A 24,661-nucleotide genomic window follows, 5' to 3' on the forward strand; every position below is an offset into this window, starting at 1 on the left:
GAAAGCATCAACTGTCATATGTGCCTTGACCAGGGAAGCCCAGGGTTTTGAACTGGCAACCTCAGTGTCCCAGGTCAACGCTTTAACCACTGTGCCACTGCAGGTCAGGCTGTATTAATTTTTTTATAGTTTTTTTGTTCTCTATATCATTTACTTCTGCTCTATTTTTATTACTTCCTTTCTTCTGCTGACTTTGAGTTGCCTTTGTTTTTCTTTTTCTAGTTCCTTAAGATGTAACATAGGTTGTTTACTTGGGATTTCTCTTATTCCTTGATATAAGCCTGTAATGATATAAACTTCCCTCTTGTTACTGCTTTTGCTGCATCCCAGAAATTTTGATATGTTGTGTTGTTATTTTTATTTGTCTGTATATATCTTTTTTTTTAATTTTTTAAATTTGTTTATTTTTTTACAGAGACAGAGAGTGAGTCAGAGAGAGGGATAGACAGGGACAGACAGACAGGAATGGAGAGATATGAGAAGCATCAATCATTAGTTTTTCGTTGCACATTGCGACACCTTAGTTGTTCATTGATTGCTTTCTCATATGTGCCTTGACTGCGGGCCTTCAGCAGACCGAGTAACCCCTTGTTGGAGCAAACGACCTTGGATTCAAGCTGGTGGGCTTTTTGCTCTAACCAGATGAGCCTGTGCTCAAGCTGGCGACCTCGGGGTCTTGAACCTGAGTCCTCTGCATCCCAGTCCGACACTCTATCCACTGTGCCACCGCCTGGTCAGGCTGTATATATCTTTTTTTTTTTTTTTTTTTTTTTTTTTTTTACAGAGGCAGAGATAGACAGGGACAGACAGACAGGAACAGAGAGAGATGAGAAGCATCAATCATCAGTTTCTCGTTGCGCGTTGCGACTTCTTAGTTGTTCATTGATTGCTCTCTCACATGTGCCTTGACCGTGGGCCTTCAGCAGACCGAGTAACCCCTTGCTGGAGCCAGCGACCTTGGGTCCAAGCTGGCGAGCTCTTTGCTCAAGCCAGATGAGCCCATGCGCGACCTCGGAGTCTCGAACCTGGGTACTTCCGCATCCCAGTCCGACGCTCTATCCACTGCGCCACCGCCTGGTCAGGCTGTATATATCTTTTGATCTCTGCTTTTATTTTTTCTTTGACCCATTCATTTTTTAGAAGTATGTTGTTTAATTTCCACATTTTTGTGGGTTTCTTTACTTCCTTTTTGCAGTTGAATTATAATTCCAAAGACTTATGGTCAGAAAATGCTTGGTATAATTTCAGTCTTACTGAATTTGCTGATGTTAATTTTGTGGCCCAACATATGGTCTATCCTTGAGAATGTTCCATGCACATTGGAGAAGAATGTATAATCTGATATTTTGGGATGAAATGTCCTGTAAATGTGTATTATGTCCATTTAGTCTAGTGTGCCATTTAAGGTTGATATTTCTTTATTGATTTTCTGTTTGGATGATCTGTCTAAAGCCATCAATGGTATGTTGAAATCTCCCTAAGTATGATTGTGTTTTTGTCTGCTTCTATTTTTAGATCAGTTAGTAGATGTCTTATATATTTTGGTGCTTTCTGGTTCTGTGCATATATATTATGAAGCATTATATCTTCTTGATATAATGTCCCCTTTATTGTTATGAAATGTCCATCTTTGTCTCTGGTTACCTTTGTTGTCTTGAAGTCAGCATTGTCAGGTATGAGCATGGCTCTACCTGCTTTTTTTTGGATATTATTTGCTTGGAGAATTGTTTTTCAACTTTTCACTTTAAATCTATTTTTATCCTTATAGCTTAGATGTGTTTCTTGAAGGCAGCATACAGTTGAGTTTTACTTTTTGATCCAATCTGCTACTCTCTGCCTCTTTATTAGTGAATTCAATCTATTTATATTTAAAGTAATTATTGACACTTGAGAGTTTCCTATTGCCACTCTATGTTTTGTTTTCTAGTAGCTCTGTGTTTTGTTTGGTTCTTCTCTTTGTGTTTCTATCAGTTATTTTTGTTTGGTGGTATTCCATATTTCTTTCTCCTGTTTTTTCTTTTTTTAAGCTATTTGCTTCAGTAGTGGCTTTTTTGTGGGTGGTTACCATTAGATTATTAAGATACAGAGAGAGAGGAAGAGAGAGGAAAGATAGGGACAGACAGACAGGAAGAGAGAGAGAGAGAGATGAGAAGCATCAGTTCTTCATTGCAGCTCCTTAGTTGTTCATTGATTGCTTTCTCATATGTGCCTTGACCAGGGGGGCTACAGCAGAGCATGTGACCCCTTGCTTGAGCCAGTGACCTTGGTTGGGCTCAAACCAGCGACCTTGGGGTCATGTCTGTGTTCCTATGCTCAAGGCAGTGACCCTGTGCTTAAGCTGGTGAGCCCGTGCTCAAGCCAGTGACCTCAAAGTTTCAAACCTGGGTCCTCTGCGTCCTGGTCTGTCGCTTTATCCACTGCACCACTGCCTAGTTAGGCAAGAGTCCTTTGTCTTATGAGTGCTTCTGTTTCCATCCTCCTTTGCTACCATGGATCTTTATCCTCTCCCCTTTTCTGTCACTGATTATCCTTGTTTTTAATGTGACCTTGTTGGAGCCTTTACTTGTAGTTTTGATTTGTTTTGTTCTTTGTATCTGATCAGGTGAGCTCCTTGAATATTTCCTGCAGTGGTGTTTTACTGGTGATAAATTCTATCAGCTTTTGTATATCTGCAAAAGTTTTTATTTTTCCTTTGTATTTGAAGGGTAAATGTGATTGATATAGTATTCTTGGTTGGTAATTCCTCTTTTTCAGTACTTTAAATGTTTGAGTACAGTTTCTTTTTACTTGTAGAGTTTCTGCTAAGAAGTCTGATGATAACCTAATCAGATTTCCTTTATGTGTTATGTTCTTCTTTTCCCTATCTGCCTTGAGGATTCTTTGTTATTGATTTTTGACAATTTTATTATGATGTGCTTTGGGGTAGGTCTGTTTAGGTTGAGGTGACTTGATGTTCTGTTTGCTTCTTGTATTCAAGGTTCTAACTCTTTCCACAGGCTTGGGAAATTCTCATAAATTGTTTGAATAGATTCTCTCTTCCCTTCTCTCTCTCTTCTTCTTCTGATATACCCATTTGCTTATATTGCTTTTTCTGATGGAGTCAGACAATTCTTGTAGAACTCTCTCATTTTTGTTTTGTTTTTTTTTTAAATTCGTGAGTCTATCTCCTCTCTGTAATATCTTTAGTTGCCTGTCTTTGATGTCACTGACTTCCCTCTCTCTGGATTTTTCTATTAGCTAAACTTGCTACCTCAGTTTTCAATTCATGCATATTATTCTTATTCCCTGTTAAAGTTTCAATCTCCTTAGTGAGGTATTTGTTTTGTGTTCTGAGCTTATTAAGTTGCCTATTTGTGTTTTTCACATCTTGTTGGTATCTTTAGAACTTCAATTTTTAATTTTCTATCCTTTAACTCAATGATTTCCATGTGATTGAGATCTTTTACTGGACATATTTCATTTTCTTTCTGAATTACATCTTTGTCTTGTGTAGCCATGTTATTTGATTTCTTCTTCCTTGATGGCATTTGAGAGCAGTATTTCTAAGAACTCTAACATCAAAAAAAAAAAATTAGCCTGACCAGGCGGTGGCGCAGTGGATAAAGCGTCGGACTGCGATGCAGAAGGACCCAGGTTCGAGACCCTGAGGTCGCCAACTTGAGCACGGGCTCATCTGGCTTGAACGAAAAAAGAGCTCACCAGCTTGGACTCAAGGTCACTGGCTCGAGCAAGGGGTTACTTGGTCTGCTGAAGGCCCACGGTCAAGGCACATATGAGAAAGCAATCAATGAACAACTAAGATGTCACAATGAAAAACTGATGATTGATGCCTCTCGTCTCTCTCCATTCCTGTCTGTCTGTCTCTATCTATCCCTCTCTCTGTCCTTGTAAAAAAAATATATATATATATATTAAAAAAATTAAAAAATAGAAAGTAAAATATAAATAAAAAGTACAAAGATTTAAGAAACAATGACAAGTAAGAAAGAAAACAATGATTGAAAACCAAAAACCCAAAATAAAAAGTAAAAAACAAAACACCCACAAAAAATAAGAATAAAAATATATATAAATTAAAGAAAAGGAAATTTAAAAGAGAAAGGGAGAAAAAAATAAGAAAAAAGAAGTAAAAAAAGAAAACATAAAAAAAGGGAAAAATAAGTTTTATCTTTGAGAGGTTACTGTTTTCTTTCACTAGGTGTCATTGTAGTATATGTTTTAGCTCTGTGAAATTCCTGGGCTGTCCTCTGCTGAGATATTGCTGTTGCAATGATGTAGGTGGGGCTATAATTGCATTGGTGGGTGCAGTGTGTTGTGAGGGCTTTACTGCTTTGCTTTACAGCTTTGACTTTCTGGCTTTATAGCTATAGCAGTGGCGATCTCAGGCCACCGGCCATTCCTCCTCACATCTCAGCAGACCCGGGACCCAGATGTGGAGCATCTCTGCTCTTCAGGGGAGAAAGTGGCTCTGGATAGCTATCTGTGGGGTTTGTCTCTGCCACTCTCCGTACCATAAGGTGAGGGAGGTAGGATCTGGGAGGTTGGGGGACACACTTTAGTTTCTTCTGACTCTGCCGTGTGTGGGCTGCAGGCAGACTGTAGGAACACTAGCCGTGACCCTGAGCTCTGGCTGCTTTGGTCCAGTATCTCTCCCTCTGCCTCTCTGTCTCAGCACTCCTCCCAGCAGAAGGAGACCCAGTCCCTTTGGGTTCCCTTCTTCAAACCCCCTCAGACAAAATCCAAACATCCTGAGTTTTCCTCCTCTCTGTAGTCGGGTTTAGAAAAAAACCAGCCACTCGGGGTTTGCCTCCTCTCCAGAGCGGACCGCAAATGCATTTTATCTTCTACATCCCCTTTTTAATCTGTCCCACCTTTAGTCCATTCGGTGTGTGGATCATTCAGGTGTGCATGTGAGCCCAGCTTGGATTCCGTTTCTTCATTATAGTTGTTCAGTCTGTTGAAATTTCAAGAGGAAAGATTAGCATTATCTTTCACACTACCATTACTCTGACATCATCCAGTTCTTAATTCCTTTCTTTTTTTCACCTAGTCCCCCGGTAACCACTACTCTATTCTCTATATCTATGATTCTGTTTCTATTTTATTTATTTTGTTCTTTAGATTCCATATGTAAGTGAAATCAAGTGGTATTTGTCTTTCTCTTGCTGACATTTCACTTAGTATGATACCATCTGGGTCATCCATCTGGTGCATCATAAACTTTAAAACTACACCTGGACCCAATAATTTTGTGTTTGAGATTTATCCTAAGAGCCCTGGTCAAGTGGCTCAGTTGGTTAAGTGTAATCCCCATATGCTAAGGTTGAGGGTTTGATCCCAACCAACGAGTGCTTGGATAACTGGAATATCAAATCTACGTTTCTCTCTCTCCCCCTTCCTCTCTTTCTAAAATCAGTCAATAAATTAAAATTTTTAAAAAAGATTTATTCTAAGAGAGTAGTCTGAGATACATAATAAAAGATTCTTATACATAAATATTCATCTCAGCATTATTTATAATATTGAAAAACTAAAATTCAAAGAGTAGATGAATGTTTAACCAAACAATACTATATTCACTTGATGGAATAATATACAATCATTAAAAATCATGCTTTGAGGAATATGTAATGACTTGTGCAGATGCCCACAGTATTACGTTAACTTACTGAAAAATGTAGGATATAGAAATGGGAAAGAAATATGTACATTTCATATGTGTATAGAAAAAGTAACTGGAGAGAAGTGTTCTGAATTAATGATGGTGGATATTTATGAATAGCAGAGTTATAAATGATTTTTATTACCCTATTAAAATTTTTATTTATTTTACAAACTTTTCCTATAGAAATATTTTTATAATCAGAGCAAAGTAGTACATGTTACATGACTTTTAACATGAAATACATCTTTGAACATTTTTATTGTTGGCTGAAGGGCATTGGAACAAGCAGATAAAGGGGTAAGAAGGACATGAGATAAAGTATAGAAATTTATTAGATTGTATCAAAGGATTAGAATATCAAAATGGGAGCAGATCAGGGTTAAGAACTGACTGTGTAAGAGTGTAATAACCTGAGGTTCACATTTACATTATAATTCTTACTATATGTGTTTTTAATACTTTAAAAATGCGAATGTGTAGAACATTGTTTTCTCGTTTTTGTTGAGGTTTGCTGTTGAAGCCCATGACCCGCTAGTTAAAGCACTCGTGACAGAAGCATGGAGAAGACTGGAACGGCAAGTACTCTGGGTTCTTCATCTAAGAGCAGGGTTATCTTTCTCAGAGCTAGCACAGTGAAATCTTGTAGGAAAAGAATGCATAGTGTGTTTTTCCTTAAGACAGAAAGAACAGGCCTGGCCTGTGGTGGCACAGTGGACAGACCATCAATCTAGAACACTGGTGTTTCTGGTTGGAAACCCTGGGCTTGCCCGGTCAAGGCACATATGACAAGCAACAAGCAATCAATGAACAATTAAAAGTGAAGCAACTATGAGTTGACACTTCTCGCTCCCCCAGACCTCCTCTCTCAGTAGAATCAATAAAATCTTTAAAAAAGAGAGAGAGAGAGAGAGAATGAACAGTATTTTAAATGTTTCCTCTTTGAATTAAGAGCAAGGAACATAATGTGCTATTCTACACTTATAATTAATCAAAATAGAAATAAAGTAGAGTCAGCTATTCATGGACTGGTATTCTTGTTTATTTTATTATTTTTTTAGCGTTCATAAGAGAGACAGAGACAGAGCAACAGTAAAGAAGAGAGATGAGAAGCATCAACTCATAATTGCAGCACTTTAATTGTTCATTAATTACTTCTCATTTGTGCCTTGACCGGGAGTCCCCAGCTTCGCCAGTGACCCCTTACTCATGACAGCGACCTTGGGCTCAAGACATGACCTTGGGCTTAAGACAGCGACCTTTAGGCTCAAGCCAGTGAACAGTGATCATCAAAATGATCCCACGCTCAAGCTGGGGACCCCATGCTCTGCACTTAAGCCGGTGACCTCGGGGTTTCAAACCTGGGACCTCAGCATCCCATGTTGATGCTCTATCTTCTGCATCACCACTAGTCAGGCATTGGTTGATTCCTGTATGTGCCCTGACCAAGTATTCAAACTTGTACCATTTGGCATGTTGAGACGAGGCTCTAACCAACTGAGCTACTCGGCCAAGGTGCACAACTTTTTTTTTTTTTTTTTTTTTTACAGAGACAGAGAGTCAGAGAGAGGGATAGATAGGGACAGACAGACAGGAATGGAGAGAGATGAGAAGCATCAATCATCAGTTTTTTGTTGCAACACCTTAGTTGTTCATTGATTGCTTTCTCATATGTGCCTTGACTGCGGGCCTTCAGCAGACCGAGTAACCCCTTGCTCGAGCCAGTGACCTTGGGTCCAAGCTGGTGAGCTTTGCTCAAACCAGATGAGCCTGCACTCAAGCTGGCGCCTTCGGGGTCTCAAACCCGGGTCCTCTGCATCCCAGTCCGATGCTCTATCCACTGCGCCACTACCTGGTCAGGTGCACAACTGTTTTTTATGTGTTTAAGTGAAAGTAAATACTAATGATCTCCTTTGTATATTTCTTCAATAGGTTTGATATTAATGTGCTGTCTAAATTTTCCACTTGCCTAGCAGATCAACACTTACATTTTAGTCCATTAATGGGAAAAATCACCAATATTGTAAATAGGAACTTGGAAACCATACAGGATTTAAGGTAAATTTATTTAGAGGCCTTGTGTTGTGGTGGAGAGGTTCTGGGTTTTGGACACACATGCACTTAGATTGATCACTTTCTAGCTATGTGACTAACATCTTGGGAATTTCACTATCTTCATTTATAAAATAGGTATAGTAGTGTATATACTTTGTATTGTTGCTAGGGGAATTAGAGATAAAGTTTTTAAAGTGTAACCCAGTATTGTGTTTTTTTTTTTAAGCAAGAGAGAGAGAGAGAGAGGTGGACAGACAGGGACTGATAGACAGAAAGGGAGAGAGATAAGAAGTATCAACTCTTAGTTGTGGTACTTGAGTTGTTCATTAATTGATTTCTCATACATGCCCTGACCCAGGGGCTCCAGTTGAGCCAGTGAACCCCTTGCTCAAGCCAACTACCTTTGGACTCAAGCCAGCAACCTGGGCTTCAAGCCAGCGACCTTTGGGCTCAAGCCAGTGACCATGGGATTCTGTCTATGATCCCACGCTCAAGCTGGTGAACCAATGCTCAAGCTGGCAACCTTCAGGTTTCGAACCTGGGTCCTCAGTGTCCCAGGTTGATGCTCTATCCACAGCACCACCACCTGGTCAGGCAAAGTATAATTCAGTACTGTTGAGATCTGTGAAATGTTTGAGATTTTACCTACTTGCAAGCTAACAGGTTTGCATGTCTCTCTTATGACCTCATCTAACCTTACTTACCTCCCTTAAAGGCTCTATATCTCCAAATATAGTCATGTTGTGGATGGGGCTTTAACATGAATTTTGAAGGGACACAATTCAGTCCATGATGTATACCAATGTTCATAGCAGTATTAGTTAGTCATAATTGCCAAAAGATTTGGAAATAAAATAAATGTCTTTTAACAGATGAATGGCCAATCAAAATGTGGTATATACCTACAGTGGAATATTGTTCAGTCTTAAAAAGGAAGGAAATTCTGATGTGTGCTATAACATGAATGAACCTTAAAGACATTATGCTGTGAAATAAGCTGGACACAAAAGGACAAATACTGCATAATTCCACTTAATATGAGTTACCTAGAGTAGTCAAAGTTGTCAAAACAGAAAGTAGAATGTCTGTTGCCAAGGGTTGGAAGGGGGGCGGAAATGGAGAGTTACTATAATATTTAATGAGAAAGGAGTTTTAGTTTGAGAAGATGAAAATGTTCTCCAAGTGGATGGTGGTGATGGCTGCACAACAATGTGAGTGTACTTAATAATACTTAACTGTATGCTTAAAAATATAGTATTTAAAATGGTAAGTTTTATATTATGTATATATGTATATTTAAAAAAAAATTATTTAGACGATTAAATTTAATAGGGTGACATTGGTCAGCCAGAGTACATAGATTTTTGGCAAATATCTCCACATCATTTGGACAGTTGATTATGTTGTATACCCATCACCTGAAGTCAGATCAGCCTCTGTCACCTTATATTTGTCCTTCTGCCACCTTCTCCCTCCCCACTTCCCCCTTCCCCTGGTAACCACTGTGCTCCTGTTTGTGTCCATGAGTCTCAATTTGTGTCCCATCTATGTATGGAATCATACAGTTCTTAGCTTTTTCTGATTTACTTACTTCACTCCGTATAATGTTGTCAAGGTCCATCCATGTTGTTGTAAATGATACTATGTCATCATTTCTTATGGCTGAGTAGTATTCCATTGTATATATGTACTGCATCTTCTTTATCCAGTCTTCTATTGAAGGACACTTTGGTTGTTTCCATGTCTTGGCCACTGTGAATAATGCTGCGATGAACATGGGGGTGCATGTGTCTTCATGTACCAATGTTTTTGAGTTTTGGGGGTACATACCCAGTAGAGGAATTGCTGGGCCATATGGTAGTTCTATTCTTAATTTTTTTAGGAACCACCATACTTCCTTCCATAGTGGTTGTACTAATTTACATTTCCACCTCTCTTTTTCTCTCTGTAGTATCTCTAGTTACCTGTCTTCCGTGCTACTGATTCTTCTCTCTATCTGGCCTATTCTATTAGCTAAGTTTGTTACCTCATTTTTCAGTTCATATATTGAGTTTTTCATCTCTATTTGGTTCTTTTTTTATAGATTTAAGTATTCTCTTTTTTCATTAAATTGTTTTTTGAGCTCACTAAATTGCCTTTCAGTGTTTTCTTGTATTTCATTGAGTATTTTTAGAACTTCAATTTTGAACTCTCTGTCATTTAGACAGCGAATCATTATACAAGGTTTCCATGTATAACTGAGATTGTTTTCTGGAGATTTTTCATCATCTGTCTGAGCTATGTCTTATATATCCATGATATTTGATTTCTTTTTCTTTTTTTTTTTTTTTTTTCTTTTTTCATTTTTCTGAAGCTGGAAACAGGGAGAGACAGTCAGACAGACTCCCGCATGCGCCCGACCGGGATCCACCCGGCACGCCCACCAGGGGCGACGCTCTGCCCACCAGGGGGCGATGCTCTGCCCATCCTGGGCGTCGCCATGTTGCGACCAGAGCCACTCTAGCGCCTGAGACAGAGGCCACAGAGCCATCCCCAGCGCCCGGGCCATCCTTGCTCCAATGGAGCCCTTGGCTGCGGGAGGGGAAGAGAGAGACAGAGAGGAAAGCGCGGCGGAGGGGTGGAGAAGCAAATGGGCGCCTCTCCTGTGTGCCCTGGCCGGGAATTGAACCCGGGTCCTCCGCACGCTAGGCCGACGCTCTACCGCTGAGCCAACCGGCCAGGGCGATTTCTTTTTCTTTGATGGCATTTGAGAGTGGATTGTTAATAACACTAATGAGATAACTAAAAAAATAAACCAAAAATTGAGAAAATACAGTGAAAAAATGAAAATTCTATAAATAATGGTAAGTAGAACAAATACTGTGGAGAATAAGGAGCAGGAACTGAGGAAAAATGAAAAAGAAAAAATGAAGTAAAAAACAAGCAAAATGACACACAAAAAAGTATGAGTCCAAAATATAATAATTTGATGAAAAATGATGTTAAGATGGGGGGGGAGGAAAGAATAAAAGGAAGCAGGAGAAAAGGGAAAAGAAAAAATAAGTAAAAGAGAAAGTGTTAGAAATGAAACCCTCACAAAAAACAAGAATAAAAAATATAACAACTAAGGATAATGAAGTTCAAATTGGAAAAAGAGAAAGAAGAAAAAGAAAAGAGAAAATGAGAAAAAACAAAAAATTGTATTTTTCAGTTTTGAGAGGTAACTTTTCTCTTTTTTCAGAAGGTGGCGCTGTACTACAAGCTTTGCTTCTGTGATGTTTTGGGGTGAAGTTCTGCTGAAGCATTGCTGTGGTAATGAGTAGGCAGGGTCTGCAGTTGCATTGGTAGGAGGGGCTTGTTGTTAGGGCTTTGCAATTTTATGGCGCTAGCAATGGCCGTTTCAGGTCTTCCAGCGCCTTTCCCTTGGCCCAACACAGCTGGGGATCAGGCGAACGAACAACTGTCACTTCTGCCTCTCACAAGAGCGAGTGCCCTGGAGACTCAGCCATTGGGGACCCGCTACTGCTACTGTTCATACATCAAGGGAGCAGCAGTGCAGGACTTGGGAAACTGGGAAAGACACAGCAGGGTCCTTCCTCTGATACCAACGCTTGGTACTGGGCAGGGCAGGAGCTGCACGCCAGAAGCGGGGGCCCCTGCTTCAGGAGCTGGCCGTGTGGGGTGAAGATCTCAGATCAAGCGTACCTCTGCGCCCTGTGGGCAGATCTCCATGGGTTATTCACTTGCTGATCTTGGGAGCAAGCCACCAGCTGTGTGCGTGCTCAGCACCTGCGATCATCGCAGGTGGAGCCTGGCAATGCAGGCACACGCTGGAAACACCGTGTTCCTACTCTTGTTTGCACTCCGGTCCTAATTCAGCTCCTTCCCCTCTGCCCTTCAGTCTCTCCACTTCTACTGGCTCCAAACTAAAGCCACGCTAAAAAGTCCATCCCTCCCTCAGATCTGTGACGAAAGAGAAAAACTCCATCCTCTGGCTTTTTTCCTCTGTGAGCAGATTCTATCTTCTATTGCCTTCTCACCAAATCATACCTTTATCTGGTGTGTGTATATTTCAGGTGCTCCTGAGGTTTTTCCTCTGCATATAGTTGTTGAGTTTGTTGAAATTTCAAGGGGAGAGATTGGGAGTATCTCTCACGCCGCCGTTTCTCTGATGTCACTCTCCAAATCATATTATGTGTATTTTTATACACACATGAAAGTAGCTTGTAAAAGCAGACAATAAAAATCGTTGTAAAGTAAATTTTGTTAACTTTAAAATTCTTATAGCCTGACCAGGCGGTGGCGCAGTGGATAGAGTGTAGGACTGGGATGCGGAGGTCCCAGGTACCAGACCCCTAAGGCGCCAGCTGGAGCGCGGGCTCATTTGGTTTGAGCAAAGCTCACCAGCTTGGACCCAAGGTACCTGGTTCCAGCAAGGGGTTACTCGGTCTGCTGAAAGCCCATGGTCAAGGCACATATGAGAAAACAATCAATGAACAACTAAGGAGTCGCAAGGAAAAACTGATGATTGATGCTTCTCATCTCTCTCTGTTCCTGTCTGTCCCTATCTATCCCTATCTCTGACTTTCTGTCTCTGAAAAAAAAAAACCACATAAAAAATAAAATAATATTCCTATAGATCTCTTTGAGAATCTAATGAAATCCTTGAACATTCCTCAATTCAAATATATGTATTTCTATATTAAAAAATATATTTAAAAATTTATTTCAGGGGTCTTTATGGTTAAACTAAATAGCACTATCGGCTTACTAATTAATTTATTATTAACAGTAAACATTTTGATTAGAGAGGTCAAAGTATTGTACAACTGGGTCTTTAAAAATATTTTATTGAAAAAAATTAAAGAAATTTGGAAACAATAAAATGTAAACAGTTCACTATCCTAATGGTTGAGATAGTTTCAGATATATATCGATATTTTTATAGGTTGTTTTCTATTATCCTCCCTAAGTATTTGTTGTATATCTTTTCCATTTGCATTCTTTATTCATTATGGATGGATTCTTATATTTGTGGTTTTCTGATTTTTGTATTATATTGATATAAGGACTATCATTTGAAAACAGGGACCTCACTTTTGTTATTTTGGTGTCTTCCAAGTGCTCAGAAGAATGATTTATGCTCCTTAAAACTCTGATGGAAGGAGACTTGACTTGGTGTAGTGAATACAATACAATGTATAGGTGATATATTACAGAATTATACACTAGAAACCTCTATACTTTTATTAATCAGTGTCACTGCAATAAATTCTAGTATGAAAAAGGAAATATTGTTTATTGAGTGAAGAAATAATTAAATGCTACTTCATGTTCAGTATTGTCTGTCACATATTAATATCAATCTAGCATAAAACATTAAAAAATATAAAATCGTTGTGAGAAATATTGCCAAGATTTTTATTAAATTACAGATATACATAGAAAAGAGTAATAAATCAAAAATCTACAAAAATATAAAATGAGAGTTTTAATGTTGCATTCATATGTTCTTAGTACAGTGATTTCTGAATAAATTTCACTAAATGGGTTCAATTACTGGGAGATCTGAGTCAGGTCCTAATAGTATTTAAAAGAAATAATTTGTGGTATAAAACTCATAGTATTTTTACCAGTTTTTTCCCCCCATGTCTAGTGTTTTAATCTTAGAATTATTCATTATTCTTAAATAACGTAAAAATCTTTTGCATCTTTTTCCTTTTTCAGGTCCTTGTCTGTTTTGATGGTCAGCATATCTTCTTTAACATCACAACGTTTTCAAGAAAAATTAGTGAAAAAAACAGAACTTCTTTTTGACACCATAGATTCTTCCCAGGTCAACACTGCAAAAAGAATAGTACAATTTCTTCGAAATATTAAATATAGTTATTACCCGCTATTAGAAAAGTGTAATAAAGTGTTTTTAAGCAATGCGAATGACCTTGATTTGGAGGCCATCAGTAAAATACTTAGTCTATACCACTCTCTACAGTTTCACAGTTTCAAATTTATTTTAATGGCTAGAAAGAGGCTAACTGAAATGATTCCTCTGTTTGATCACCCTGCTAGCTTTGTAAAATTGTTTGTAGCATTGGGACCCATGGCAGGACCTAAAGAAAAGAAACGGTAAGTTCAGCTAAAAATGCTTTACTTTTCTGTGGAGAATATATGGAGCCTTCAAGCTTAGATGTTCTTGCAAGTCTGGAAGGCACAAAAACCCCATTCAACTGTGGAATGGAAAATAATCTCATATGCTCTGCTCCTTGATTCTTTGATTATTCGAATTTACATCTCAAACTCTTACTCTGCTTTTGTTTTCTGAAAGGGGTCAGTAACCCTCTGGGTGGTCAATACAACAATGGATGAGGGAGAATACCACTAAAGTGTTTTTATTTTCTCTTCCTAGGCTGTGTCACTGCCTTTAACAGAGGTGTGACTCCCCCATCCAGCGTAGGCTGTGGACTATTCAGAATTATAGTGGTTGTTAAAAACGGACCATTTTTTTGCTTTGTCTTCACATTCATCATCAAAAATATTTATTAGGCATATTGGCATATGTTCCCATGTCAGGTTTGAGTGAATTTGATCTGCTTCCCATCTTTGAAGAATTTTCACTGTTGCCAGATATTAATGTAGATAGAATGTTTAGGGATATAAAGATAAGCAAATACTATATACATGATTACTGATATGTGCAAACTGAAAGTACTCTTAGTGAATTCCTTAAGCAGGGATTCCAGAGAATTGCATTAATAGAGGTATCCGCATTATTACTCTGTTAGCCAAAACTTCATGAGAGTTTTATTTTTAAGGATTCTTTTAATTATATATGAGGAAACTTAAGGATACATTTTAAGAGACTGTTAAGATGAGAACAAGATAATTATTTTTAAAGCTTTTGTTGGAATATCTTGTTTTTGTCACTAAGTATTGTTAAAATCTCATATGCTAAAGCAGTACAAAAATTGAATTTTACTGGGTCCTTGCCTTCAAGGATTTTATATTCCAATTGGGAGGACAGATATATATATATAATTGAAATATGTAAAAACCATGACACTGCAGTATAGTTTATGAATGAGTACTCAAATTAGTGATACAGATAGTAAATGCTGTGGGCAGTCAGAAAAGTGAGAGAAAAAAATGAAGACTAAAATGTCTGTGAAAAGCAAGGAGAAGCTGGGTTTGAAATGTTTGAGAAGGTTGGTGAAAAGGATGACGTGGAATAGTATGAATAGAAAATTAGTTTAGCTTGTTATCCTTAGATTTCGTGTTTTGGGCTTGTTTTCTAAAAGGCATTTGTATTTAAATACTTTTATTACTGCAGGTCTTCGGATGGTTTCAAAATGGATCTTATTTATAAATTTTCAGTTTATAGGGTTATGCAAGTACTTAGTATATAAGATTTGTGTCAACTGACCTGATCAAATTTTACTTTAAAAATTTGGATTTTTTATGGCCCTGGCCGGTTGGCTCAGCGGTAGAGCGTTGGCCTGGCGTGCGGGGGACCCGGGTTCGATTCCCGGCCAGGGCACATAGGAGAAGCGCCCATTTGCTTCTCCACCCCCCCCCCCCCTCCTTCCTCTCTGTCTCTCTCTTCCCCTCCCGCAGCCAAGGCTCCATTGGAGCAAAGATGCCCCGGGCACTGGGGCGGCTCCTTGGCCTCTGCCCCAGGCGCTAGAGTGGCTCTGGTCCCCGCAGAGCGATGCCCCCTGGTGGGCAGAGCGTGGCCCCTGGTGGGCGTGCCGGGTGGATCCTGGTTGGGTGCATGCGGGAGTCTGTCTGTCTCTCCCCGTTTCCAGCTTCAGAAAAATACAAAAAAAAAAAAAAAAGGATTTTTTAAAAAAGAAATGGGATATTGTTAGAATGGCAGTTGTTAATTCTTTAGCTCTCTAGTACTGAATAAGTTCACTGTATTTTATAACCATTGTAACGTTATCTTATTTGAAAATCAATTTTAAAAACCTGTCTTTGTTTAAATTTTTTGTCCATATTTTTAAGACCTTATGATTAGAATATACTGAGGCCTTAATTGCTTTTAAAAAACAATATATATTTGATAATATGTATCCCCAATTATGTGGGGAAGAAAATTGAAATTATACACATATTTGAATTCTTTTTCTTCATATTATTTCTTTTCTGTTTGTTACCTAAGAACTATTATTTAAAAATCTTTTATAAACTAATTATCAGTCTTCAGCATAAAAATATTTTTCTTTGCTTCTAGACTGGAATCAACTATATTATTGATGTCAGAGGAGCTGACCAGCCAGCAAGCTCTGGCAGTGATGGGAGCAATGGAAGAGATGGAAAGCAGAAATTCACGCCTGATTAAAAAGTAGTCCTTCTTGAAATTCATGGTGTTAAGTTTAGTTGTCATTCATAAGTAGTTATTTGTTTGAGGAAAAATTACGTTTTTTTCTATAATCTAGCTGTTGGTTCTGAAGAAATAAGGAATTAATACTTAAGGTACTGTTTATTTCCTATGTAGTTTTTCAAAATAGAGATTCTAAAATTGTTTATAGCATTCTGCATTTCATTTGCTACTGTTGTTATTCTCAAGCAGAGTGTCATAATCTGGGAAGGTGGAGAGCAGAGAGCAGGACCCTACTTTTCAAAAGGGCAGTTTCTGCAAAAACAGTTAACATCTTTGTGAGCTTGAATTGTTTCATATCACAGTTGTTACCTTGAAATCATACTACCATATACTGACTTTTTTGTTAACTTGAGATTTAATAAGGAAAAAAAATTCATGGTTCAGTTTATATGTATGTATAATTTCTTATTATCTATTATCTATTTCTTTTTAAAGATATTCCTTCTGCCCTATATTTCTAACTTACTGTCTCAGCATTTCCCATTGCTTTTAAGCATCCCTATTAGAGGGCCAGTGGATTTAAGGAAGAAAATTAAATCAGTTTTTCTAATTGTTAGTAACTCTTAGTAAAGGTTTTTTGGGAGGAGGATGTGGGATTTGATGGCTCTTCTGTGAATTTCTATTTTTTTAAATTTAGGAAGTAAAACTGTTTTTTTCTCTTATTTACTATTGATAATTAAACATTTCATTGATAGCTCTTGATTCTATTTTGTTACATTTTTATCACCATCTTTTTAAAAGATTGATTTTTATTTTTCAATTACCTGTTGTAGTCAATATTAGTTTCAGGTGTACAGCATAGCGACTAGACACTTATATAACTTACAAAGTGACCCTCTGCTCCCCTAGGATTTTGTACCCACCTGGCACCAAATCTATCACCATCCTGAGACAGTTCTTTAAGAACAGAAAACCTTGTCTCATTCATTCTTGTTTTTCCAGCACAGAGAATGTCTGGCATGAAGGTGCTCCTCAGTAAATGTTTAACAAATAAATGAATGAGCTGGATATAATATATGTTCTTGTTGTTTTTTTCTTTTTGTATTTTTCTGAAGCGGGAAACAGGGAAGCAGTCAGACAGACTCCCTCATGCACCTGACTGGGATCCACTCGGCATGCCCAGCAGGGGGCGATGCTCTGCCCATCCGGGGCATTGCTCTGTTGCAACCAGAGCCATTCTAGTGCCTGAGGCAGAGGCCATAGAGCCATCCTCAATGCCCGGGCCAACCTTGCTCCAATGGAGCCCCAGCTGCAGGAGGGGAAGAGAGAGACAGAGAGGAAGGAGAGGGGAAGGGGTGGAGAAGCAGATGGGTACTTCTGTGTACCCTGGCTGGGAATTGAACCCAGGACTCCTGCATGCCAGGCTGATGCTCTACCACTGAGCTAACCGGCCAGGGCCTAATATATGTTTTATCATTCTTTTTAGAATTGCTTCAGTTCTGCATAAGAATTTGGATAACTATAAACCAGTAGAGTTATTGAAGATAACTCAAGCATTGATTTTTCTACATTTCCAAAGTAAAGAGCTTTTTGTAAAACTCAGAGAATTACTGCTTAGGTAAGTTTATGGTAGAACTGTTCGTTGAGATATTTTTATTTTATAATATAATCTTTCAATTTATAGTCTCGTTTTGTTTAATTATGTAAAGAGTTGTTGGAACTTTTACAGGTAGCTTATTATTAAAAATGTTAAGACACTTATCTCTCCCTATGCCAATTCTACTAATGCTTATACTTGGTATATTTTGATATGGAAATGAAGCCTGTAGGGTGATGAGTTCCCTTGGGCATGAATAACAGTGGAAGCCAAGCCGTTCTTCTTTCCTGCAGGAATAGAATAACCATGAAAAATTGGAGCTGCTGAAGACAGTAAAACTCCATTTGGAACACTCATCTTTAGGGGGTCTTCAGTTTGCCTACTTGCCTGTTTTAAGGCATATTAAAATTTTACATTTGTATTTTTAAAAATAAAATATTTATATATGAGGGGAATGTTAGTGAAAAGATAATTTTCATATAGAATTTTCCCTTTATAATTTAAAATTCTCTGCTTTTCTATGGATATAGCATTCATATTTCAACTGAGTAAGAAGTTACTCAGTTTTCTATTTACTTTCATTACACTAAAGTGGAGTTTTCCATGAAAATATTTTAAAGATCAGAATAATGACTTGAATGAAATTATAACCAGATTAATCTTTTCTCCCTTCATTTTTCCATACTAGTTTGATTTCTTATGGTAATTTCTGAAAGGCCAGATATGGCACTCTATGCCATAACACATTAGCATATAGTTGAAAATGATTTTTATTTTGATAAAGTGATATGCCATTATGGTTAAAAAGAATGTGAACTGAGGACTAAGAGGTGGCATTTTATCAGATGAGAATTTATTATATATGTTATAAGAAAGATCAGCCTGACCAGTGGTGGTGCAGTGGATAGAACCTCGACCCAGGATGCTGAAGTCCCAGGTTTGAAACTCTGAGGTCACCTGCTTGATCGTGGGCTAATCTGGCTTGAGCACAGGCTTGCCACCTTGAGTGTGGGTTCACTGTCTTGAGCCCAAAGGTCGCTGGCTTGAAGCCCAAGGTCTCTAACTTGAGCAAGGGTTGCTGGCTCCGCTTAAACCCCTGGGTCAAGGCACATATGAGAAAGCAATCAATGAACAACTAAAGTGCCGCAATGAAAAATTGATACTTCTCATCTCTCTCCCTTTCTGTCTGTCTGTCTGTCCCTCTCTCTCTCTCTCTCTCTCTCACACACACACACACATACACACACAGGAAATTTCACACTTTCTGAAATAACTGATCAAGGTGATTATATGCAGGATTATTGTTTCTTCCCCTCCCCCCCATATTTTGCATAGACTTTCACATAGCTCCTGAATTTTATGTTCTAAATGAGAAAAATAAACAGGCCCAGAGACATGATTTATTTGCCTGTAGGTATGTTAATAGAAAATATGATAGGAGAGGGAGTGTCAAAGAGGGTTTCACTTCAACTGTAAAGTTTTATTTCCTTTATAAAAAGACTTGAAGCATAGGAATGACAGTGTTCGAGTTCAGTAATTCATAGTAGCAAGAGCCCTTATATATCTCTACAGTTTAAAATTCCATGAAAAAATTAATTGGAAGATATTATATATAATTATAAGTGCTTATGCTTCAGAATTACTCACTTTCGTCCACTTCCAAATTGTGTGAAGGAATACAATCTAATTAAATTAGTTCACATGCATGTTTATATAAGTAACTCCTGAAACCATTTCGGGGACTAGAGAATTCATGTATTGAAATAATACAATATGGTTTTTTTTCTTTTTTTTTTTTAACATGTTGAAATATCATATAATCTACATAGCATGTACATGTTCTTTCTCCATCCTTCTCCCTCCCCCTGCGCCAGGTTAATTACTATTCCTACTTTTAACTCCATGTATTAGTTTTGCCTGTTTTGTCTACTTTCTTTTGTTCAATATGTTTATGAGATTTACCTATGGCTTTGCAGTATAGCATTCATAAGAATATGATACAAGTTTTTTTTCTCCATTCTGGTGATAAATCTTTGATTCCAGTGTTTGGTTATTATAAATACAGTAGTGCTGTTATGAATATCCTTGTACATATTTTTTAGTGAACATACATATGCATTTCTGTGGCTATTTACCGAAGAGTATGATTGCTGGTTCCTAAGTTATACATCTGTTTATCTTCAGCAGATCCTGCTAATTCGTTTTCTAAAGTGGCTGGACTGTTATATTCCCACTAGCAGAATGTGAGCATTCCTTTTGCTCCATCCACATCCTTCTCAACACTTAGTATTGTTTTTTCTAATTTTAGCCATGCTGGTGGCTCTATGATAGTTTTTGGTTTTTTTTTGTATTTTTCCGAAGCTGGAAACGGGGAGAGACAGTCAGACAGACTCCCGCATGCGCCCGACCAGGATCCACCCGGCACGCCACCAGGGGGCGATGCTCTGCCCCTCCGGCGTCGCTCTGCCGGGACCAGAGCCACTCTAGCGCCTGGGGCAGAGGCCAAGTAGCCATCCCCAGCGCCTGGGCCATCTTTGCTCCAATGGAGACTTGGCTGCGAAGGGAAAGAGAGAGACAGAGAGGAAGGAGAGGGGGAGGGGTGGAGAAGCAGGTGGACGCTTCTCCTGTGTGCCCTGGCCGGGAATCAAACCCGGGACCCCTTGCACACCAGGCTGACGCTCTACCACTGAGCCAACCGGCCAGGGCCTCTATGATAGTATTATAAACGTACATGCATATGTAAATTTTGGAATTTGAGTAAGAATCACAAGGAAAAACATCAATTGGAGGTTAGAGAATTTTTGTTTATTGGGGGTTTATTTTTATACAAGTATCACAAAATTAGGAAATACTGAGTCTATCTCTGAAGTCAATTCTACAAAGAGATATGAGCTTTTGGGATTTTCTTTATATAAAACTATTAACTTTTGTGGTTGTAAGAATAAAATATTTAGTACTTATTGAGTACTTACTTTGTCTCAGGCATTGGGTGAAATATTATATAAAAATCATTTTGAGCCTGACCAGGCGGTGGCACAGTGGATAGAGCGTCGGACTGGGATGTGGAAGGATCCAGGTTCGAGACCCCAAGGTTGCCAGCTTGAGCACGGGCTCATCTGGTTTGAGCAAAAAGCTCACCGGCTTGGACCCAAGGTCGCTGGCTCCAGCAAGGGGTTACTCGGTACTAAGAAGTCGCAACGCGAAACTAATGATTGATGCTTCTCATCTCTCTCCGTTCCTGTTTGTCTGTCCCTGTCTATCTCTGCCTCTGTAAAAAAAAAAAAAAAAAATCATTTTTGAGATCTTTTTGTGGTTCAGAGGGCGATGGTTGGGAATTCATACTATTCCCTCCCTCCCTTTCTCAAGTCTTTGTTTTGGATTAAATTTATTGGGATGACAGTGCTTAATAAGATTATACAGGTTTCAGTTGTACAATTCTAGTGATACATCATCTGCATTGTATGCCTACTACCTGAAGTCAAATCTCCCATCATCATATATTTGCCCCCTTTACCCTTGACTGTCCCCCTTTAGCTCTCTTCCCTCTGGTAACGCTGCACTATTATCTGTGTTCATGAGTTTTTGTCCCTCAAACCTTTTTATGATGTCAGCACATTACTGGTCTGACATGAAAAAAAAATTTTGAAAACAGAAAATACTATGAAAAGATAAATAATGATTCAAAAACCCTTAACTGTTAACATTTGGTTAATTTCCTCATGTTATATACTTATTTACATGTTTATGTATATATATTTTCATAGTTGAGAATCATGAACATGCAGTTTGGTATTCTTATTTTATTGCCCCCACTTAACCTTACCTAGATTTCCCCACATCATTTAGAACTCTTTGTAAATGTTTATTTATTTTTTTTAACCTATTGATTTTAGAGAGAGAGATCAAGGGAAAGAGAAAGAAACATCGATTTGTTATTCTCCTTATTCATTAGTTAGTTCTTGTATGTGCTCTGACTGGGATTGAACCCTCAACCTTGGCATACCGGGACACGCTCTAAACCAGTGGTAGTCAACCTGATCCCTACTGCCCACTAGTGGGCGTTCCATTTTTCATGATGGGCGGTAGTAGAGCAACCAAAGTATAAATAAAAAAATAGATTTAACTATAGTAAGTTGTTTTATAAAGATTTATTCTGGGCCCTGGCTGGTTGGCTCAGTGGTAGAGTGTCGGCCTGGCGTGCAGGAGTCCCGGGTTTGATCCCCGGCCAGGGCACACAGGAGAAGCGCCCATCTGCTTCTCCACCCCTCCCCCTCTCTTTCCTCTCTGTCTCTCTCTTCCCCTCCCGCAGCCAAGGCTCCATTGGAGCAAAGATGGCCCGGGCGCTGAGGACGGCTCTGTGGCCTCTGCCTCAGGCTCTAGAATGGCTCTGGTTGCAACAGAGCGACGCCTCAGATGGGCAGAGCATCGCCCCCTGGTGGGCATGCCGGGTGGATCCCGGTCGGGCACATGTGGGAGTCTGTCTGACTGCCTCCCTGTTTCCAACTCCAGAAAAATACAAAAAAAAAAAAAGAGAGAAAAAAGATTTATTCTGCCAAACTTAGCGAAAATCCGACATAAAGTACTTGATAAGTAATTATTATTATATGCTTTAAGTTGCTGTAACTCTGCTTTATCAATTTTATAAAGTAAAGTTACTTCCCTACTTTATAAATCACCATTACTGTGGAACCGGTGGGCGGTTAGAAAATTTTACTACTAACAGAGATACAAAAGTGGGTGGTAGGTATAAAAAGGTTGACTACCCCTGCTCTAAACAGTGGAGCTACAACTAGAGCTGTAAATGTTTTTAATAACTGGATATTACCATCACATGTCTACCATAATTCATTTATCTATTTCCAATCACTGGGTGGATGTTTTTCAATTTTAGCCATATTAAAAATATGATATAGACTGACCCGTGGTACAGTGGATAAACCGTCGACCTGGAATGCTGAGGTCGCTGGTTTGAAACCCCAGGCTTGCCTGGTTAGGGCACATATGAGAAGGAAGTACTACGAGTTGATGCTTCCTGCTCTTCCCTCACCTTTCCCTTTCTCTCTTTCTCCTCTTTCTAAAATTAATAAAATCTAAAAAAATGTATATGATTTATAATATAACACAAATCTTTGCCTGCATTTTAGATTATATTCTTGGGATAGTTTCCTTGACAGAGATTGATCATGTCAAATGATACAATTACTTGTAAAGTTCTTGAGCCATACTGTTAAATTACTTTCCAGAAAAGTTATAACAACTTTTAAAGTTGATTAACACTGAGTGGGAATGTCTGTATTAATGTACCCTTGCTAGCATTGAATATTATGATTATTTCAATATATTAATTTAATATTTAAAAAAGTAACTCAATTTTGTTTTAATTTAGATTTGATTATATCTTCCAGTATTTCTAAACCTAAAGATTCTTTAAAAGCTCCTAGTTTTTTATTTGATTTTAATAGCTGCTATCCTGGTGGTAGGAATTTTACCATGGAGGTTTGGGAAAGGAGGATTAGAGAATGGAGTTTATTGTATGTCCTGTGTTTTCTGGGATTTTCAAGGCTGGACTGGACTTCTTATACAGAGAAGTAAGATGGGAACCAGGATAATTGAGTGATCACTGTATGCTAGTGCCTGACAGGTCACATTAGAATTCAGCCCAAATTCTGTCTCTGGCAACAGCACTAGAAAAAACATTGTTTTGACACTCGTTTGTTTGTAGGGACTATGGTTATATTTTTGCCTAAAAATATTTCAGATGTGCTATAGATTATCTTAAGGCTTCCCTTGGTAACTCTTTGTGGACCTGTCATCTGTGAATTAGTTAATCTTTCTTAAATTAACTTGTATTTTATGCCTATCCCACCTATTAACTATAATAATAATTACATATTTACATTTTAATACTTATATATGTTTTGGCTTTTGTTGCTGATGTATTAATTTCGTTCTTTTCAATTTCTCTCTTTCTTTATAGTTATTTGAAAATTAGTGTCAAACCTAGTGAGATTTCCATCCTGGTCTCTGCTATTTCTATGCTTCCATCGCCTCACCTAGATGAAGCGGGGATATCTCGAATTGAAGCAGTTTTACCACAGTGTGACCTAAGTGACCTGAATAGTTTTGCCACATCTGTTTTAAGATGGATTCAGTATGGTCACATGTATCCGGATAGTACTACTGGAAAACAGCTGAAATTACTTCAAAAATTAGATCACTATGGTCATCAGAGACTACAAAAACACAACAATTTGAATCTGTTATGGGAAGAACTTAAATCTTTAAAAGGAGACTGGTTTGCCGAGTCACTTCTTGAAGAAACAATTGCTACTTTACAGTGTTTGATGGGTGAAATTAATCACATAAATGTTGCAGAAATTGCATCTTTTATTTCTAGAACTAACTACCTCAGTACGTTGCTACTTGATAAGATAGCCTCAGTGGCCCTTCAGCAGATTGAAAAGGTGAAATTAAAATGTCACACTGCTTTATATAGTTGGCAACTTTAAAAGACGTAAATATTTATCATAAGCACTTTGAGAACTTGATTGGAATTTCAAGTTTAAAACTTTAACTCTAGTTAAAGTCTCTCCCCTTAAGCCTCTTCTCTCCAGCATTACAATATGGACAGCCTGTTAAGATCAGTAGTCCAATTCACTGATTGGAAGGAAATACTTAAAGCAATACTGGTTGTATTAGGATATTAGAATATGAACGATTTTTGTTTTCCCTTTTTCTTGTTTTCTGTAATCCTGTGATACCACTTTTGCTATTTAAAAACAACTACATTTGCCTCACCTGTGGTGGCGCAGTGGACAGAGTGTTGACCTGGAATGCTGAGGTCCCAGGTTTGAAACCCTGAGGTCACCGGCTTGAGTGCAGGCTCATGGGCATGATCACAGGCTCGCCACTTGAGCTATGGGATGCTGACTTGAGCGTGGGATCATAGACATGATTCCGTGGTCACTGGTTTGAGTCCAGAGTTCACTAGCTTGAAGTCCAAGGTCGCTGGCTTAAGCAAGGGGTCATGGCTTGGCTGGAGCCCCCC

At 38.4% G+C, this 24,661-nt stretch overlaps 1 protein-coding gene across 2 annotated transcripts in view; it reads left to right on the top strand.

The window, feature by feature from the left end:
- Nucleotides 1-24,661, top strand: part of FASTKD1 (FAST kinase domains 1) — a 54,700-nt gene that overhangs the window by 9,069 nt on the left and 20,970 nt on the right. For both annotated transcript variants that reach the window (XM_066280855.1, XM_066280853.1), the window contains exons 3-8: nucleotides 6,172-6,240; nucleotides 7,595-7,720; nucleotides 13,424-13,822; nucleotides 15,927-16,037; nucleotides 17,503-17,634; nucleotides 23,591-24,077. In XM_066280855.1, coding sequence (XP_066136952.1) covers nucleotides 6,172-6,240; nucleotides 7,595-7,720; nucleotides 13,424-13,822; nucleotides 15,927-16,037; nucleotides 17,503-17,634; nucleotides 23,591-24,077 — 1,324 coding nt within the window. The remainder of the gene's footprint in view (nucleotides 1-6,171; nucleotides 6,241-7,594; nucleotides 7,721-13,423; nucleotides 13,823-15,926; nucleotides 16,038-17,502; nucleotides 17,635-23,590; nucleotides 24,078-24,661) is intronic.

This window comes from Saccopteryx bilineata, chromosome 5, assembly GCF_036850765.1.
Source record: "Saccopteryx bilineata isolate mSacBil1 chromosome 5, mSacBil1_pri_phased_curated, whole genome shotgun sequence".
Classification (NCBI taxonomy): domain Eukaryota; kingdom Metazoa; phylum Chordata; class Mammalia; order Chiroptera; family Emballonuridae; genus Saccopteryx; species Saccopteryx bilineata.